The 20670-nt window shown below is 39.3% G+C and overlaps 1 protein-coding gene and 1 long non-coding RNA gene across 5 annotated transcripts in view; one reads left to right on the top strand and one right to left on the bottom strand.

The window, feature by feature from the left end:
• Positions 1–12590, bottom strand: part of LOC309506814 — a 360589-nt gene extending 347999 nt beyond the window's left edge. The window contains exon 1 of the long non-coding RNA XR_014208934.1: positions 7792–12590. This is a non-coding gene — a long non-coding RNA (uncharacterized lncRNA). The remainder of the gene's footprint in view (positions 1–7791) is intronic.
• amotl1 (angiomotin like 1) overlaps positions 1–20381 on the top strand; it is a 30806-nt gene extending 10425 nt beyond the window's left edge. For all 4 annotated transcript variants that reach the window (XM_082180621.1, XM_082180619.1, XM_082180620.1 and 1 more), the window contains 6 exons: positions 3866–4015; positions 6415–6605; positions 12598–12714; positions 14197–14390; positions 15292–15687; positions 19379–20381. In XM_082180621.1, the coding sequence (XP_082036747.1) occupies positions 3866–4015; positions 6415–6605; positions 12598–12714; positions 14197–14390; positions 15292–15687; positions 19379–19482 (1152 nt within the window). In that variant the 3' untranslated portion in view covers positions 19483–20381. The remainder of the gene's footprint in view (positions 1–3865; positions 4016–6414; positions 6606–12597; positions 12715–14196; positions 14391–15291; positions 15688–19378) is intronic.
• Positions 20382–20670: the final 289 nt, after the last annotated feature.

Below are 20670 nucleotides of genomic sequence, written 5' to 3'. Positions count from 1 at the left end.
CGCAGGGAAGCCTGTGGAGGAAAAGACCACAGGGAAGCTGGCAGAGGAAGAGACCGCAGGGAAGCCAGTGAAGGAAGCGACCACAGGGAAGCTGGCAGAGGAAGAGACCACAGGGAAGCTGGCAGAGGAAGAGACCACAGGGAAGCGAGCAGAGGAAGAGACAACAGGGAAGCCGGCGGAGGAAGAGACCACAGGGAAGCCGGCGGAGGAAGAGACCACAGGGAAGCTGGCAGAGGAAGAGACCGCAGGGAAGCCAGTGAAGGAAGAGACCACAGGGAAGCTGGCAGAGGAAGAGACCACAGGGAAGCTGGCAGAGGAAGAGACCACAGGGAAGCCAGCGGAGGAAGAGACCACAGGGAAGCCGGCGGAGGAAGAGACCACAGGGAAGCCAGCGGAGGAAAAGACCACAGGGAAGCCAGTGAAGGAAGAGACCACAGGGAAGCTGGCAGAGGAAGAGACCACAGGGAAGCTGGCAGAGGAAGAGACCACAGGGAAGCTGGCAGAGGAAGAGACCACAGGGAAGCCGGCAGAGGAAGAGACAACAGGGAAGCCGGCGGAGGAAGAGACCGCAGGGAAGCCGGCGGAGGAAGAGACCGCAGGGAAGCCGGCGGAGGAAGAGACCGCAGGGAAGCCGGCGGAGGAAGAGACCGCAGGGAAGCCGGCGGAGGAAGAGACCGCAGGGAAGCCGGCGGAGGAAGAGACCGCAGGGAAGCCGGCGGAGGAAGAGACCGCAGGGAAGCCGGCGGAGGAAGAGACCGCAGGGAAGCCGGCGGAGGAAGAGACCGCAGGGAAGCCGGCAGAGGAAGAGACCGCAGGGAAGCCGGCGGAGGAAGAGACCACAGGGAAACCAGCGGAGGAAGAGACCACAGGGAAGCTAGCGGAGGAAGAGACCACAGGGAAGCTGGCAGAGGAAGAGACCGCAGGAAAGCCAGCGAAGGAAGAGACCACAGGAAAGCCAGCGAAGGAAGAGACCACAGGGAAGCCAGTGGAGGAAGAGACCACAGGGAAGCTGGCAGAGGAAGAGACCACAGGGAAGCTGGCAGAGGAAGAGACCACAGGGAAGCTGGCAGAGGAAGAGACCACAGGGAAGCTGGCAGAGGAAGAGACCACAGGGAAGCTGGCAGAGGAAGAGACCACAGGGAAGCTGGCAGAGGAAGAGACCACAGGGAAGCTGGCAGAGGAAGAGACCACAGGGAAGCTGGCAGAGGAAGAGACCACAGGGAAGCTGGCAGAGGAAGAGACCACAGGGAAGCTGGCAGAGGAAGAGACCACAGGGAAGCTGGCAGAGGAAGAGACCACAGGGAAGCTGGCAGAGGAAGAGACCACAGGGAAGCTGGCAGAGGACGAGACAACTGGGAAGCCGGCGGAGGAAGAGATCACATGGAAGCCAACAGAGGAACAGATGAACACTGGCAGAGGAGCCAGTGGAGGAAGCCTCAGCAGAACTGGTGAAATGGGATGCTCTGACAGAGCTGAAGGGATGACAAACCATGGCATAGCCCTAAGAGGGTCAACCTAGGGCGAAGCCGGGAGCCTTCACAAATGATCAAGTGCTGAGATGGATTTATGTCCAAAAACATAGTAAATACAAAATAAAACCTTTCCACTGTGAAAAGTTCTGCTCAAGTCTGATAACTGATAAGATAACTGATAAGAATGTAAATGTGTACCTTGAAATGCAATGTAAGTCGCTTTGGATAAAAGCGTCTGCCAAATCATAAATGTAAATGTAAGTCGTGCTTTCAAAGCTGATCTGCTTGATCATCCACATTTTCAGAATCTGACTCTCGGCTGAACTGATACGATAAAAAAACAACAGCATTATTAACTGTTTAACTGTTTATATTAATTGGTTAAGAAGCCTTGGAAGCTGAAGCTCACGATTATGGTAAAGAGGTGTTACATTTCCGACACATGCTTGAGGTGTTAGGCCAATTACAGCACACTGGATCAGCTGGCCAATCAGAGCACTCTGGGCTCTTTATCTAGCGAGTGATATTTGATTTCATGTGTGATTTCGGTAAAATATGAGTTGCGTGTCACTTGAATATTTGAAGTCCAGTCACTGTCTTGCTCCAGTCAGTTTTATTGTCTGCACGGAACTCAAATGCTCAACTCTTTACTCCGGTGTAAAAGCTGCTCTTGGTCCAACATTTGATGGATAAACTCATCCCTCGATTGGACTCTTATCGTGTCAGATGTGATGAGACTTTCTAGATTTATGGACACCGTCATATTTGATATACTTCAGTCACTGTTGCTATAGTTACTGGTGATAGACACAAATCCCGTTGTTAAAGGTAGGGTAGGTAATCATTTTTCAACAAAAAAAACCATTCCAAATTTGTTTAAACTGTCTTTATATACCAATACATAATTAAAATGTAAGTACTCTGAAAAAGAAAATATAAAAATCGAGTGACTGTAGACCTTTTAATCTGCAATAAACACAGCTCATTATTTCCATTCACTCCACCCCCTCCCTTCTGAGCTCCTTCCAAAGCCACGCCCCCAAAACACATGAACGCGCGACGCCAAACGCTCAGGCTGGAACAAGACGCATTTATTACCTGAGACGAGTGGAGAGGAAGGAGCGCAGTACATACAGTGACATCATGTCAGAATCACATGTAATAAAATACCTAACTTTATCACTATGAATATAAACAAATAAGATTTCTTTTAGTACTCACTATCAAGCTAGCATATCGATAATGGTAAAGTTTCATTCGGTAACGAGCTATATTTATAAGGCAAAACTAAAAACAGGTTGCATTGATACACGTTTTTCCATTACCATCAGTTACACTGTGATGAAGATGAATTTCGTGTAAGATTCATAACATATACGGTGTTTTGCATGTAAGAGTTTCCATGATGAAAACATTGTTGACTCTAATGAAGACTAACGTACACTCCGAGTCCGGAGACAAGTACCGCATCGTCGGTTCGAGGACAGGTCCGGGGTTGAGGGCGAAGCAGAGGAGGTCGTTCAAGAGCGCGGGCAGGGTCCGAGGAAGTAGTTTTTGCCTTGTTTGCATTCGCTGACTGCATATGCAGGTGCTTTGAGCTGAATATTTCCGGGAACGGTGACATGTGATGAGTGCACGCCGGGCAGCGCGCGCAGTGGGGCTCGGGGCGGGCACGAGACATGAAGGCATCTGATTGGTTCTTTACATTCGCACCGAATGGCAGTGATTGGTCAGAGTTTTTACTGTCCTGCAGCTGCTACAGAGGTCTGATTTTTTTCATTCCTTTTTCTAAACACATAATGTATTGACTACTATCAGGATGGAAGGACCATTTCACCCAGTATAAAAAAAAGTGTTTCTGAACAGGATTACCTACCCTACCTTTAAGTCTGACGTCATGTTTCACCGCTTCCTGGTCCAAAGTTTCTATCAGATCCCAAAAGCAAACAATAAATGTAACTAATATACACTCACAGTAAGTATGTTTACATGTATTAATTTTCATCAATCTGAATGAATCCAATCCGATTTCAGTGTGAGGATGGGTTGTAATTGAGAATTAATGGGAAAACTCACACGAGAAGAAGCTTTTAAATCACTTTTACTGGCCTATTATACTGTTCAAACCATAAATCCTGCATCAAGTAAACTGCTCACCCAATTAGATTGCACTGCTTTGTGACATCCAAACAACATTAATTGAAACTGTTATCCCTAGAGTTTGTGTTATATTATACTGGACAGGCCAGTAGCAGTAGCTCACTTAAACTTTTATTTATTATCTTTACAATCTGGCATACTTAAATAAAGAGAGAGATATAAAACACCCACTAAGCAGCGTCAGTCTTCCCAAGTAAATCATTATCTCTCTTCTGTCTGTCTGTGTGCTGTAGTTGAGTAAAAAGCAGAAGTATGTGGAGCGGGTGGAGCGGTTGCAGCAGGCACTAGCACAACTCCAGGTGGCATGTGAGAAACGCGAGCAGCTGGAACGACGTCTGCGTACGCGCCTGGAGAGAGAACTGGAGTCATTGCGAACACAACAGGTCCGTGAATTGAACTGAAACTTCTTCAACTGAAAATTACAGTACAATGATTGAAACAGTTATTGTATAAATCTCTATATTAATAAAGATGACTTGACTTGACTGGAAATAAAAAAATAAAAAATGTAAATGCCAAAAAGCCCATCTTCCTCCAGCAATGCAATGAATTTACACATGCTAACTACATAGTGTGTCCAGGTCATGTTCATTGAAGTAATTAAATTGTTATTTTTTCAGTATTAGTAAGGCAAGGTACAGAGAATTAAGATTTTTAAGGAATTACAGGGATTACAATCAGCTGGCCAATCAGAGCACTCTGGGCTCTTTATCTAGCGAGTGTTATTTGATTTCATGTGTGATTTCGGTAAAATATGAGTTGCGTGTCACTTGAATATTTGAAGTCCAGTCACTGTCTTGCTCCAGTCAGTTTTATTGTCTGCACGGAACTCAAATGCTCAACTCTTTACTCCGGTGTAAAAGCTGCTCTTGGTCCAACATTTGATGGATAAACTCATTGAAGTTCATTGAAGTAATTAAATTGTTATTTTTTCAGTATTAGTAAGGCAAGGTACAGAGAATTAAGATTTTTAAGGAATTACAGGGATTACAATGTTTGGGATAATGTGGTCAGCTGCTCCACATTTACTCCACCTCTGTATTTCTGCTCTGAGTTTGGGTCACTTATGGCATATATTTGGAAAGCAATGTGCACCACCCATTTCACCAGATTTGTAGTAAGAAGCGAGAAACCTGTTAACAGTTAATGATTTTTCAGCAAAATAAAAGCTGGATGATTTTACTCTTGAAAAAGAAGAAATTAAGACATAAATATTAGTATTGCAATTTCTACAGTTGTACTGTAAATACAACATTGTGCAACAATTGTTGGACACACTGTTACAACTCTGTGCCTGCTTTTGGATTAGACCTTGTATATATTTTGAACCTGCCGTCTTCAGTCTTCTTCTTCATCTGGTGACATAATATATATATATATATATATATATATATATATATATAGAGAGAGAGAGAGAGAGAGAGAGAGTTATTTATTTTTTTAAGGAACACTTAATACTAATGAAATTAATGTCAAGTAAAAGTTGTCAAGTAACAGCACTTAAAGCACCCATTTTCCGTGACCTAATCTAAAGTGAGAACTATTTACAGTTAATATTTACAGTTATTATTTACAGTTAACAAAGTAAACAAAGTATGAGCTAATTAAACAATAATAACTGTGTTAATTACAGTGACAATGAATGAAGAGCTCTCTGTTTATATAAAGCCTATTAATATATTAACAATGTAGAGACTACAATAAATAAACTATGAATTAACATAAAACTAATAGTTTGTTAATGATTTGTAAGTACTTTATTACTGTATACTTATTAAAAGTCAAGTGTTACCAAATGCTGTTTTGTTAACATGGGAAATAAGGTTTTCAAAAGACAAATTGCTGGCAAGCATAACTCCCAGGTCTTTCACAACCTTCGAGCAAATATTTTAAATATATATTTACATACATACTGTACGTAATTTGAAAGATTTAAGATTATTCTGTAGTTTACTAATTCAGTGGGGTCGTAAACTAATTCAATTTATGGTTGTCCTAAAAGAGGTTTAATGACTGGCAGCTTTCTTAGGACATGTTCTTGAGATAGGGTGGAGTTAACTTCCCTAACTTCCCATCTTCCAACCATCTCGTTGACTCGGTTGTATGTTGTTACATTGCACAGAATGAACACTACCGGCACAAAGCTGTGCAATAGGGTTGAATTGGAATTGCCTTTGATCACTTGGAACCCGCTATGGAGCTGATTTATTATTTATGTTTTATTAGTTATGTATTATTCATGTTTTTCCTTTTGAATTTGTTGAATTTTTTTTATTTTCTCATAATTTACTCACCCTCAAGTTGTTCCAAACCGGTATGAGTTTCTTTCTTCTGTTGAACACAAAAGGAGATATTTTAAAGAATGTTGGTAATCAATCAGTTGATGGTAGCCATTGACTTCAATAGTAGGAAAAAAAAAAATACTATGGAAGTCAGTGGCTGACGTCAACTGTTTAGTTACCAACATTTTTTACAATCTCTTCCTTTGTGTTCAACAGAAGAAAGAAACTCATACCGGTTTGGAACAACTTGAGGGTGAGTAAATGATGACAAAATAAAATGTTTTGGGTGAACTATCCCTTTAACAGTGACATATTTAGGTTGGTGTAGATCTGTTTATGTAATAGTAACATTCACATGCCCAATCACATTATCTGTTTGCCACGGAAGGGAGTTGTCAACTGCAACAGACCTAAATGTTAGAGAGTAATTATCCAGCCCAACATTACTCATAACCACTGTCTGTGTGTGTGTGTGTGTGTGTGTGTGTGTGTGTGTGTAGCGCGCTGGTGTAGGCGTTCCCCTCTCTGTGCGTGAGTCCAGTGCTCCTGCGCTACTGGATCTGCTAAGGGAGAGAGAGGAAAGGATTCTGGGATTGGAGGCTGATATGACATGCTGGGAGCAGAAGTACTTCGAAGAGAGCGCAATGAGACACTTCGCCATGGAGGCCGCAGCTACAGCCTCAGCACAGAGGTCAATACACACACACACACACACACATTTACCCAGCTTTCTATATAAAGACATAGTAAATTCAATTTTTATTTGCATCTTTACAATAAATCATGCCTTCATGTCTACACTTGTAGTTCGGTTTGGTCCGAACCAAAGTTTAAACATGTTTGTTCCAAAGTTTTAGTTTGGTCCGGACCAAAAAAAAATCATTTAGTCATGGTCCGCTTAGTGTTCACATTGGCATTTTAACACCAAACCTACAGATACCGAACCTAAAGGCATAGGGATATGGTCACAACCTGATTGGTCGGCTTTTATTACATATATTTCGCAACAAAACTGACCGAACATCCAAAACAATTCTGTGTGCCGGGGTAAATGCGCTCGTTGTATGTGTCTAGCTACATATGATGGTATTTTGACCAGCTGAGAACTCGTGAAGAGCTTATAAAATGTGTAAAGGAGTCAAAACAGTGGCAGGAATCCCTCCATCACACACACACACACACACAAAGATCTGCTGCGAGGAGACGCGGTTCTGATGCCTGTACTGAACTATGATACATCATGACTCTGCTTGAGCATTTTGTCCTTTTTAGGGTCGCATCTTGTGATAACATATCCTGTTTTTGGTTGGTTAACATGTCTTTGGTCCATGTTGAGTTCATATTTCAGTTGAACCACACCAAGAGTTTGTTTGGAAGGACATCGAGACCCATCTTTTCAGCGGTCTTGGTCCATTTGTTGGTCACACTTATTCAAATGAACCGCACTAGCAGAGCAATCGCACCACGGTTCGCTTTAATCAAACCAAACCTGACAAATGTGAACACATCCTTAAAGCCCTCCGTTAGAAAGCCAAAGGTGACCAAATCACTATTAGAAAACCCGAGGGCTCTTTGCTCTTTCTTTGCATTATGCTCTCATCATCATATATTCAGTTTTCAGTGTGTTTCATATAGTTACTTGTACAGTCTATTCTTGACTTATAATTCAACACTGAAAACAGATGCATGTTGTTTAACACAATCATCTGACAACATCCGGCTTTCATTGGCATGTGCCACTAAGACTTGTGAAATGTGCTACTTGTTAGTAATAAGTGAAGCTGGTAATGCTGTTTATGGAGTTATTTAATCCTCCTCTGCTGAGATCTTCACAGATTTAATGTCTTCTTTTCTGTTCAGTTGATTTCATCTAAGACTGTGTCTGAAGTCAGTTGCAGTTCTTGTGTTTCTGCTCGTCTCTTTTTCTGTTCTCTTCTTTCCTTCAGTGATTCTGCTTGTTAACAGGCTTATTAAGACTGAGATGACTCCATATTTAATATACACAGATTTTGTGGCTCAGATAAGGTCCAGCTCTGGTTTATTTCTTTGCTCTTGGCTGACATGTGGCATTGCTATGGCCTGCTTGTGGCCCAGATCTGGTAAACAGGAGTGAGCCACCCAAGGGCCGTCATTCCACGCTGCATGTGGGCCAGATCATCTTTCCACATTTGCCAGTTATGGAATATATGTTGTGGTACCTTTAGTGACTGTAGTGACAGGAATCATTTCATTTACAATTAGTGACTTCAATGAAAGTGAGCTTATGTTTGGAAAACTTTAGTAAACATTAAACTTCCATTTTCTTTTCATTGTCTAAGTTGACATCAATCAATTTTTTTTCTAGGCAAGGTATGGTTTTAGTGTTTGGTAGTTCATGGAAGAGACAGCGTTTATATGATAAAATACATTAGTGATGTTATTTATGAGATATGTGATATCTCATGGCAGCTTGTAGACAGTCAGTTAAACCAGTGTGCCTGCTTCCTGACATGGATCCCAGTTAGTCAGACACTACTGAGCCAAGATAAGAGCCCACCATAGGATGGATGGAGACTGTCTCCCTTCAACAGGTCAGGTCTACCCCAAAATTTGGACAATTATCTATAAAGCTGATCACCATTCATGTGTTCTGTTAGCTTTTTTGGCTTTATTATAAATACAGACTATTACAAATGTTTGACCTTTTTCGGTACGGTTCTGCTCTTAAGTTTACATATCACTTGCAGAATATTCAAGATGTTAATCATTTTAACAAAATAAGCGGGATCATAAAAATTGCATGCAATTTTTTTTTTATTACTCTTCTGAATAAACTGTTTCACACAACAATGTTTACGAATAGTCCACAAGACAAAAATTGTCAGTCTGATTTATCCATGTATGCTCCAGTCCAGTTTTGTTTGATCCAGCACAGTACATTCCATTAACAAATCTGTTAATGTATTTGTTAATGTATTTGGTAGATTCATGTTCACATTAAGCAGCAATGTTCTCATGCCCCTCTCTTACACGTGCTCAATCTCACTCTGTGACCAAGTCTTCATTCTAGTGAAATAATGAAATGAAACGCAACCAATCGGGCCACTGTTTCTGTACGTATGCAGGAGCAAGTTGCTTGATTTCATTAGAAGTTATATGCACATATTGGTTTTGAACCCGAGATGTGCTGTATATGGCAGTGGTCCCCAATCCTGGCTCTGGAGGACCTCCAGCACTGCACGTTTTAGATGTGTCCCGAATCAAACACACCTGATTCAACACATCAGCTCATTATTAAAGAATCCAAGACCACAAATAAATGTTGGGTAAGAGAGAAATTAAAAGTGTGCAGTGTTGGGGCGGTTCTCCAGGACCAGGATTGGGAACCAAAAGTGACTTTAATTTTTATATTTTTTTATATATATATGTTTGTTATCCATTCAAACAGCCATGAAACTCTAATCATGTTTTGGTAGATTCTTGGTGTTGTATTCTTAAAAGCAGATAGAGGTCGCCCTTGTACTGTTATTGGCAAAAAAAAAAAAAAAAAAAAAGAGAGACAGATATGACATAATTGAGGGATGCCTGACTAGAAACTTAGCATAGGAACTAGCTCATGATTCATATAGCTTAATATATTTTATGAAAACCTTTTGTTACAAGAATTTTATCTTGTTTTCTTGTTTTCCAGTAAAAATGTTCAACACCCCTAAATAGAATGAATTAATCAAATGACTTATTATGGCTTGTTTTGAGAGAAAATTTCTTTAAAATAAAGTTTTTTCACTTAGTTACTCATCCATACATTTAATTTTAAACCCATTTAACACTCAAGATATTACTAAATATCAGTAGTAATTTTTGGAGCTCCTAACTCCCCCGGGAGACCCAGCCTAAACCTAAACACTTATCAACATGTGAATGTGTTTGTGATTTTAGTGTTACGGCAGGGTTGCTGTAACGGGGATCCAGAAACCCCAGCGGTGCCCCTGCCCTCTCTTGGATGAAACAATCATGCTCAAAAATAGTATAATGTAATAAAATAATTGTTGCTGTTCAAATTATACCCCAACATAACATTTTCAGGGATATATCCGATTCCAAACACAGAGATGTAAGTGAACCCAAGTGCAGGAGGTTATTGGAGATTTAGCAGGTAAGCAAATGCAAGATAGACAGTTCAGTGAGAAGATGTTTGCTGATTAACTTGGTTCTTTTATCTTTTCCAGAACAGCGGAAGATCCACACACACAGAGGAGCAGGTGAGATGTTGACACACACAGATACCGGTAAGTATACAGGTAAGTAGTTAAATTCACTGGAGTTAGCTTGGAGCAAACGGAAGCAAAACCAGGAGATCACTGGAGTCTTACTAGCCAAACACCAAGGTGAGTAATCAATCAATCAATCAATCAATCAATCAATCAATCAATCAATCAATCAATCAATCAATCAATCAATCAATCAATCAATCAATCAATCAGATTTATTTCAGGAATACATGGCCTCTTGGCCCATAGTTCCACAAAGCATATAGATGCTCACATAGCATACTTCACAATAGCATGACAGATGCTCTTTTCTTCATTTCATGATATACAATGCCAATCTCCATGCATATTTCGACTCACAAACCCATGTTTTTCTACCTACTTCATCTAACTGAAAAAGCATATTATAAAATTTTCTTGGATACCGATAATTAGACTAATTTTATCCAATACATGATACACCTTTTCATATAGGTAGTAGACAATGCAAATCTACCCAGATCGCCCAAAATATTGCTCACACCTGTACTGATACACAGGTGTTTTTTTACAGAAGGATAACTGAACATTCTCAGGACACTCCACTGGCTCAAAGCCCCACATCTCAGATCCATAATACAATATGGGTGCAACCATGTGGTCAAACAAATACAACGCTTGGTTACAGCTACTTTTATGCTTACGAACAAACCTTAATAAAGAAAGCATTGCCTTCTTACCTTGGTTTGCTAAGTGTTGTTGAGTTTTCCACCATGACAATTTTGGTGTAAACCACATACCCAGATATTTATAAGCATTAACCACTTCAATCTGCTCACCAGCAAAATACAATTTTTCATTCTTATTTAAAAAGCCCCCTCTTCGAAAAACCATAACTTTTGATTTACTCAAATTCAGTCTCATACCGTAATGGTTACAGAATATACGTCACCATCCGTATCTTTTCCAACTCTTCCATTTACAAGGTGTATATTTAAAGTACGACACATATCCAAAAGACAGTTACCAAAAGTATTGACAACCTTATCTTTTGATTTTCTATTCCATTCAAAATAATCATTAGTGTAATATCTACCACATGCTATATATTCAGAATCATCACACTCCATGTAGTCACATTCATTGCCAGTTCTAGCATTAAAATCTTCTGTAAAAATTTATTGTACATCTTCTCCTACTTGATCTAGCACGCTTAAAATGTCATTTTCCAGAGAATTGATGCCATTTTTCTCTTCTCTATTTCTATATGATCTGGATCCCTCAGGAAAAATGTACGTAAAGCCAAAAACAATGTTATCACCAAATAATCCACTCTCTTTGTCAGAGTTTAAAAATATACAATATACTTGTTTACAGATTTGAGAAAAATGTTTCACAATAGAATCATATTACATATACCTCCAATGTTACGTCCAAAAGCTGCCACACACTAATCAATGCATGAGACAAAAACCTGTGTCACCAGCCAATAAGTGACAGAACTCAGATTCATCTTTTGACCACACTTCAGTCAAACAGATGATAGATTTCTCCCGCAAGATATCCATTAACTCACTGTTATTGACTTTCGTCTTTAACTCTTGAACATTCCATGAGATCATAGTAAATTCATCTGGGCCGAGGCCGTCATCCTACCTTCCACGAGTGTCAAATGTGTCTTCATTATTCAGTCCAATTTCAACCACAGACTCTGACTCGATGTCATAAGTGAAAACTCTACCTAGGTGAGTAAAGCAGGTAAGAAGTCTGTTTCCAATAGTTGTAGGCCAGCTGCGTCCCAATTCAAAGGCCGATTGCGTCACAGCGGCGTGATGAAGGCTGTCCCAATTCAAAGGCTCCTTCAAATGCGTCCTTTCCCAGAGCAATGAAGGAAACAACAGATGGATCCTTCCCAGCCTTGATTACCCCCAGAATTCACTTTTAATATTGGGTTTCAACTTACTCAAATATCTAATGATACAAATATAAAAACTTTAAAGCGGTTCAAATTATTATCCATATCTCACTAAGATGGGATTTTATACAGTTTTACTCTTTATTATATACAGAAATGACGAGGATCAGGTACAGGTGATGGGCAGCTGTGGTATCAGATTGTTTGGCCTACAGGGGAACCTTGATCTTATGTCATAATGACTAAATGATATGCCCAATATTTCATTTTTATAAAATGACAATGCATTTTCCCTTGCCTCGTTGAAAGCAATGGAGATACTACACCTAGGTGTCCTTTAGCATCCTAATGGCTCTTGACGCTTCAGTTTTTGATACGTTGGGAATGAGAATGGGTTTAAGTGGATGCATGTTTATGTGGGTACAATACACACATTTTCTTTTCTGTTTCATTCCTTTCTAAAATTGAATCTTATATAAATTCATCTTATAATTTTTTTGTTTTGACAGATTGATTGTGTGACTGTGTTGTGTTTTCAGAGACACGACTATGATCCAGCATTCCCGCAGCGGCAGTTACAGTGACAGCTCGCTGTGGCTGCATGAGGACGACAACAGAAGCCAGAGCAGTCGGCACTGTCAGGACATGGAACAAAGGTGAATGCTAATAAACATAATGCTCATATAAATATGCTCACAGTATAAAACATGTTGCCCAGGCATGTCACTCTTTGCAGAAATCTTAAATACATTATATTTATATATTTGCCTAAAATGTAAAAATTCTATATTAAATAAAAAAACACTGAATCAGACTATTAAAATGTTGAGCAGATAATCTCATTGGCTGCAGATTGAGCGAAGGCCAATCAGCTTGTGGCATGTGTTAATGATGAGATATCATGCATATTGCATGTAAAGGACCAATCAGAGTTTCATGACTGAACTAGATCTATAACTATAACTATATATGTATAGATGAGTACCCCTTCTCAAAGTTAAAGGGATAGTTCACTTTGAAATTCATTTTTGGTATGTTTTAGCTTACCTCAAGGGCATCCAAGATGTAGGTGTCTTTTTTTCCGCAGTAGTTTCAATTTTGATATTTTTAGGTCAAACCGTTCTTGTCTGTCAGTCATATAATGCAGGTCTATGGTCACGGTCTCAAAACACAAGCACTGAGTCCAAATTAAAACAATTCCCCGTCGTCCAAATTAAACAATTCCCCATCGTAAGTACACATTGATGGCCTAAGACACGAAATGAGCGGTTTGTGTGAGAAAACGAACAGTATTTATATCGTTTTTACCTCTTATACGCAGACATGTCCGAGTGATCTGATCTGACGTGTACGCAGACTGGTGCATAGATATATACACACTAGATGTCGCCTTGTCTACGGCAGTTCATTGGAACGAATGTCTTTAAGGCGACATCTAGTGTATATATCTATGCACCAGTCTGCGTACACGTCAGATCAGCTCACTTGGACATGTCTGCGTATAAGAGGTAAAAACGATATAAATACTGTTCGTTTTCTCACACAAACCGCTCGTTTCGTGTCTTAGGCCACCAATGTGTACTTACGATGGGGGATTGTTTAATTTGGACGACGGGGAATTGTTTTAATTTGGACTCTGTGCTTGTGTTTTGAGACCGTGACCATAGACCTGCATTATATGACTGACAGACAAGAACGGTTTGACCTAAAAATATCAAAATTGAAACTACTGCGGAAAAAAGACACCTACATCTTGGATGCCCTTGAGGTAAGCTAAAACATACCAAAAATTAATTTCAAAGTGAACTATCCCTTTAACAAATTCAGCAGTTACTCTTTACGTAGACGGCATACTGTATTAGGTTCTTTAATGACGTAATGTTTAAGTCTGCTTGATCGATAACCAAAGAAGCATGTAAATGTTAATCAGGAAAATATCATTTTCTTATCTAAGGGATAAAAGGTTGTATTGCAAAAAAAGAACTAAATAAACATTTTCTGCTGCAAATTAAAGGCAATTTCTTTGGTCAACAGGGGAATATGTAGAACCAAAACATTGTTATATAGCCCCGGTGTTATATAGCCTCAAATAAGTACCCAGTTACTTTAAGAATTAAGAATTGCTCTGTATATCACAGGATGAAGGACTTGCATGCTCAGTTGCTGGAGAAAGACGCCATGATTCAAGTTCTACAACAGCGTTCCCGTAGAGATCCCGCTCCTCTGCGTCCTGCCCGCTCTGTGCCCTCAATTTCCATAGCAAGTGGACTACACACACGTCAGACATCACAGGCCGATCACAGAGACCAGCAGAGCTGGAAAGGCAGTACAAGTGAGTATACAAGTATACAACAACACACAAATTACAGTATGAGTGAATGACTGTAGCTTTGTGTTATATTACAATTTTCTAGCATCTTCTGCATATTAACCCATTTACAACAATGGCTGTATGATTTTGAGGACAGTTGAGGGACTCATACACAACAAAGCTGACATCAAAGACAAAGTCTAGGGAGATTCTGATTCAAATCCATTTAACTATAATGTGTACAGCGACAACAGTTTCAGAAGAGAAAAAGCATAGTTTCCAGTTGGTCATTTTTATTTGTTGGACAAAGAGGAAAATCTGACATCTCTCCATAGAAAAAATGTTGACGGATAAATGTTTGAGCCCTGTATGAATAGGACTATGGTATCTATTGTTTCTATTAAAATATATATTTTCATAACAAGGTCTTGGTGTAAATTGACCTTTAGTGACCTTTAATGACCTTGTGTGTACTGTACTGAATTTTCATAAAGAATTTACTTCTCAAACGTTGATGAAATACAATTTTTAGGTATGCCGGTGAGTAGTGAATGATAATGATAATATAACCAAATAATATTTTACAATGCTTCAACATACTTTCTTCTAAAACACCTAAAATGCTTTACCCACAGTTACCACAGTTGCTTAATCACAAATGTCAGTGGACACCATGCAGTGTAAAAAGGTGAAAATGAGAATAAATATACAAATATGCATTACTTCAGTCTTTAAGAGCACACTCACCATGTAGGGACCAACAATCTAAACACTACAGTATATAACGTATTGTAAAGCTGCTTTGAAACAATCTGTATTGTAAAAAGCGCTATATAAATAAATGTGACTATAGCACTATATCACTACAATGTGACCTGTGTTGCCAGAGGTTTCACCAAATGGTTTGTGTTCTTGTTTGCAGATGTATTCCGAGGAAAGGACCAAGTAGAGCACATCCTTCCCCCTCTGCCCTCTCTTTCAGCCTCTTCATCTCTCCCTGCCTCCTCTCTTTCCTCTCTTCCTCCATCATTCTCCTCTCTACCTTCCTCTTTTCTTCCCTTCTTGGCCTCTGCAGGTTCAAACACATCATTAACAACCTCATCCTCCTGTGTTCCCCGCTCCTCTCTCCCTCCCTCTTCCTCTTCCACGTTACCCCTGCCCTCATCTGTCTCTCTTCTGCCTCCTTTATCATTATCTCTCCCCTCCACTCCTCTCCTGTCCCTTCATTCTAAATCAGTCAGCAGAGACAGCATCTCTCAAACAGGACAGAGTCCAAAGACATTTAGCGTCGGAACCTCCACAAGGCAAGAGAAGAGAGGTGAGAGCCAGAAAGTATTTTAAGTGACAATGTAGCTTCTACATTCTTCGGCCACTTTATTAGGTACACCTGTTCAACTGCTCATTAACGCAAATATCTAATCAGCCAATTATATGGCAGCAACTTGCATTGCATGTTCAAGACGATCTGTTAAAGTTCAAACTGAGCATCAGAATGGGGAAGAAAGGGGATTTAAGGGACTTTGAACGTGGCATGGTTGTTGGTCTGGGTATTTCAGAAACTGCTGATCTGCTGGGATTTTCACACACAACCATCTCTAGGGTTTTTAGAGAATGATCCAAAAAAGAGAAAATCCCAGTGAGTTCTGTGGGAGAAAATGCCTTGGAAAATGGAGAGGAGAATGACCAGACTGGTTAAGCTGATAGAAAGACAACAGTGACTCAAATAAGACACCTGTCTGTAGTAGAGCATCTCTGAACACTCAACACATCAAACCTTGAAGCAGAAGAGCATCTCTGAACACTCAACACATCAAACCTTGAAGCAGCAGAAGAGACACACCGGTGAAACTCCTGTCAGCTGAGAACAACAAACTGAGGCTACAATTCACCAAAACTGGACAATAGAAGATTGGAAAAACTTTGCCTGGTCTGATGAGTCTGGATTTCTGCTGCAACATTCAGATGGTCGGGTCAGAATTTGGTGTAAACAACATGAAAGCATGGATCCGTCCTGCCTTGTATCGTCAGTTCAGGCTTCTGATGGTGTAATGTTGTGGAGGATATTTTATTGGCACACTTTGGGTCCCTTAGTACCAATTGAGCATCGGTTAAACACCACAGTCTACCTGAATATTGTTGCTGACCATGTTTATCCCTTTATGACCACAGTGGATCATCTTCTGATGCTACTTCCAGTGGGATAAAAGGCCATGTCACAAAGATCAGATCATCTCAAACTGGTTTCTTGAACATCACAGTGAGTCACTAAACTCAAACGGCCTCCACAGTCACAGATCTCAATACAATAGAGCAGCTTTTGGGATGAGGAGGAACGGCAGATTCACATCATGGATGTCCAGACGACAAATCTGTAGCAACTGCGTGATGATATCATGTCAATATGGACCAAAATCTCAGAGGAATGTTTCCAGCTGTTGAATCTCTGCCATGAAGAATTAAGGCAGTTCTGAAGGCAAAATGGGCTCCAATCCAGTACTAGCAAGGTGTACCTAATAAAGTTAACTATGAGTGTATATGGGTAGAGTTTTGACCATGAAATCAAAATGAACTATTGTTATTTTTAATTGAATCATCCAGTGTTTATTGTAAATGAATTATCTGTGCACATCATTATTATAAAAACACATGCCCTTGTAATCTTAAATCAAAAACATTACAGTTTTGTATAATCGCTTGGACACATTTCTCAATACTTTTTCAAAACTCTTCACACAGTAATCACAACAGCAGTCTATGTGAGCTAAACTGTGGATCATTTATTATTGCTTTGACACAAAATGCATTCAATGACGACATCTTTCAATTTACATGCATTCTTTTCTCACTTAGACACAAACACCACCAAAACTGTGTACTATGCAGGCCAATTTGCACATTTACTCTTTTCAAAACTGTTAAACTTCATAAACTAACAAAACACAAAAATGTTTTATATATCAAAAACATCTAATATATCAAAGCAATTAGATTTAACTGAACATCTACCCACATAACAACATTTTGATGTCCCCGATCCGGCCCACATCTTGCAGATGTGGAAAGATGATCTGGCCCACATGCAGTGTGGAATAACGACCCTTGGGTGGCCTTGGGTGTCTTAATAAGACTGTTAACAAGCAGAATCACTGAAGGAAAGAAGAGAACAGAAAAAGAGACGAGCAGAAACACAAGAACTACAACTGACTTCGGCCACAGCCTTAGATGAACTCAACTGAAGAGAAAAGAAGACATTAAATCTGTGAAGATCTCAGCAGAGGAGGATTAAACAACTCCACAAACAGCATTACCAGCTTCACTTATTACTAACCAGACTGACTTTATTTCTGTCAGACGTCTACAAAACGTTTTATTGAGAATTAACAGAGGTTTAACTTTAATGTTTCATTTGAAGTCACCATTAACAGTAATTAGTGTTTTTTCCTCTTAACTCTTATTATTATTTTTGGCTGCTGTGACAGTGTGTTTGTTAAATACGTTTGCAGCAGCAAAGTGAAACGAGATCAGGTGATGGTTACCTGAAATAGACCGTTTCACTGATGTCTTTTGAATCAAACAATTGTGTTGTACCATTAATATATACATATCACAAACCCTGTGTTCCTTCAGCATGAGATCCAGCAATATTATAACAATCAGTTAGAAGATTTTAACAGACATGAGCTCTGAAATCTAATCTGTGATGATATACACAGACATCAACAATCAGCGTATGAATCTCAACAATGGTGACAATCAAAAGTACCTTGCTGCAATGCATGCTGGGTTCCAGCATAGTACAAAACTCCCAGCATGCATTGCAACATGAATTAATTATGCAGCTGAATTGTCCTATTATTTTGTTTAATTCTAAATATTTGCTTTTATTTTTTGCTGTTGTTTTTGTTGTGACATTTAGTAGCTTTTCAGTGATGTTCTGAAATGATCTGTTTATCTGAATATTTTTGATTGTCACCATTATTGAGATTCATGTGCTGATTGTTGATGTCTGTGTGTGTCATCGTTGATTAGCTTTTTGTGCTCATTTTTGTCAAAATCTTCTAACTGATTGTTATAATATTGCTGGATCTCATGCTGCATGCTGATTCTCTTCAGTTGATTTCATCTAAGACTGTGTCTGAAGTCAGTTGTAGTTCTTGTGTTTCTGCCCGTCTTTTTTTCTGTTCTCTTCTTTCCTTCAGTGATTCTGCTTGTTAACAGGCTTATTAAGGCTGAAATGACTCCATATTTAATATACACAGATTTTGTGGCTCAGATAAGCTCTAGTTCTGGTTCATTTCTTTGCTTTTGGCTGACATGTGGCATTGCTATGGCCTGCTTGTGGCCCAGACCTGGCAAACAGGAGTGAGCCACCCAAGGGCTGTCATTCCACGCTGCATGTGGGCCAGATCATCTTTTTGATTGTATAAAACTGTAATGTGCCCTGGAACTGCAAGAGTCCTTGCTTCTACATCTCATCTGTGGTGACGTGTGTACCGACGCGAGGGCTGGACAATCCAAGGTTGTCCAATGGCCAGATGATTTTCACTCTCTCTTTTCCAAAAACCTGTCACTCACAATCAATTATCCATTTAGTTTGTAATAAAAAAGAAAAGTCGGTTGCATTTTCCATTTTTCGTGGAAATTTTAAATTGAAGCTCAAATTAGATCCTTTGTCCTGGTACCATCACGACCAGTACTTTCAAAATTCTCACAATTACTGACAAAAGTAGCAGGCCTTAATGAGGGTCAGTTGGGTTAATAAAATGGATGTCTTGATGCAATGTCACATGATGCTGTGAGTGACACAGTGACCTGCACTTTTTCCCATAAAAATACTGAAAAACAATGACTAAATGATTCTATAGACAAAAATATTGTAGTCAACAAATTCTAGAATCGAATACTAGTAATAATGCTAGTATCTAATAAAATAATGCTGGAAGAATGGTATCACTGGAAAAAAAAAAGGTTTCACAAAAAAATAATTTTAACCCTGTGTTTATGTGCAGAATGTCCACCCAGACAGGCTAAAGGCCTAGAAGGTCGAGCACTGCTGAGCAGAGGACAGAAGATGCCCCTGCCTGACCTAGATCTGGTGGAGATCCTTATATGAAACAACAACCCTGCAAATAACATTCCTACAGACGGGACAGCACTTCTGAGAGAGGCAAGAGAGAGTGAGGGAGTGAGGAACAAAGTGTGAGTGAGACAGAAAAAGAAAGGGTGGTAACATAAAGAAAGAGATGATGTACAATAATGCAATAGATCCACAAACAGACAGAAACAAATGAGATATTAAGAAAACAACGGAAGCACAAAGTAAAAGCTGGAATTCAATATTGTGCCTCCAAAACACTGAATTTGATGGTTGATTCCTGATTTCTATTTTCTGTCCATTTTTCACCCTGAATCAATCGAGGAGTAATGGCATTTGCCCCAGCCTGTTTACTTGCATACTCAATGTCTTAAGTTCCCTTCTGTCTTAGTTTATCAGCTGCCTCATAAGTTCCACAAAGCTGTTTATATAATTCAGAGAAATATGTTGTGTGATTTTTTTGTTGTTGTATGGAATTGTTATGTGTAAAACTAAATGATTGAATGCTGTTGATCTTTTTTTAGTTTTGTGGCAGACTTGCAGCAAATAAGCTTGTTATTAATTTTACAGCAATAACTGCTGTTTTGCATCGTGTGTTTTAATTGCCTGAAAAAACACCTATTTAATTGAGTAAAACTGTTCTTTGGCTGGGAATATTTTAGACTCTGCACTGCTACAATGCTAAATGGTGAAGTTGTCAAGGGTCAATATCTACTGTATAATGTTTTGAATCCAAAGACAATTGCATGATTGATTGATTGTTTTCTCTAGAAGTCATTTAACTTAGTTTTAAAACTGTCTTACCCATTTCTAATTTAATAATTTGTTGTGGTTTCCATTCTCCAAATCCATCATAATTTTATTATTTTAATAGCTCTGGTAATCAAATCAATACAATAAAAGCACAGTGTTCTGTATTACAGATTTTTTAAATTTTTTGTAAATGAGATATTTTATGCAAAATCATAGTATATACACACACCTCATTATCAAATACCACATTCTCTAAGGAAAAACTGCAAAAGAAACCTTTACACAGAGCTTTTAAAACCAACATATTTAGTGAGAAATCGCTCACAAAGGGTCAGTTATTTTACACAAATTAGGCAGCATGTAGACACGTTGCAAAAAATCATCTGACACTCAGTTTATCTACATTTTGAAAAGAATAAATAATATAAGCAAATTGTGCAGAGATACAATATG

This window comes from Leuciscus leuciscus, assembly GCF_965113295.1.
Source record: "Leuciscus leuciscus genome assembly, chromosome: 9".
Lineage (NCBI taxonomy): Eukaryota > Metazoa > Chordata > Actinopteri > Cypriniformes > Leuciscidae > Leuciscus > Leuciscus leuciscus.
This window is presented reverse-complemented; position numbering and strand designations above follow the sequence as displayed.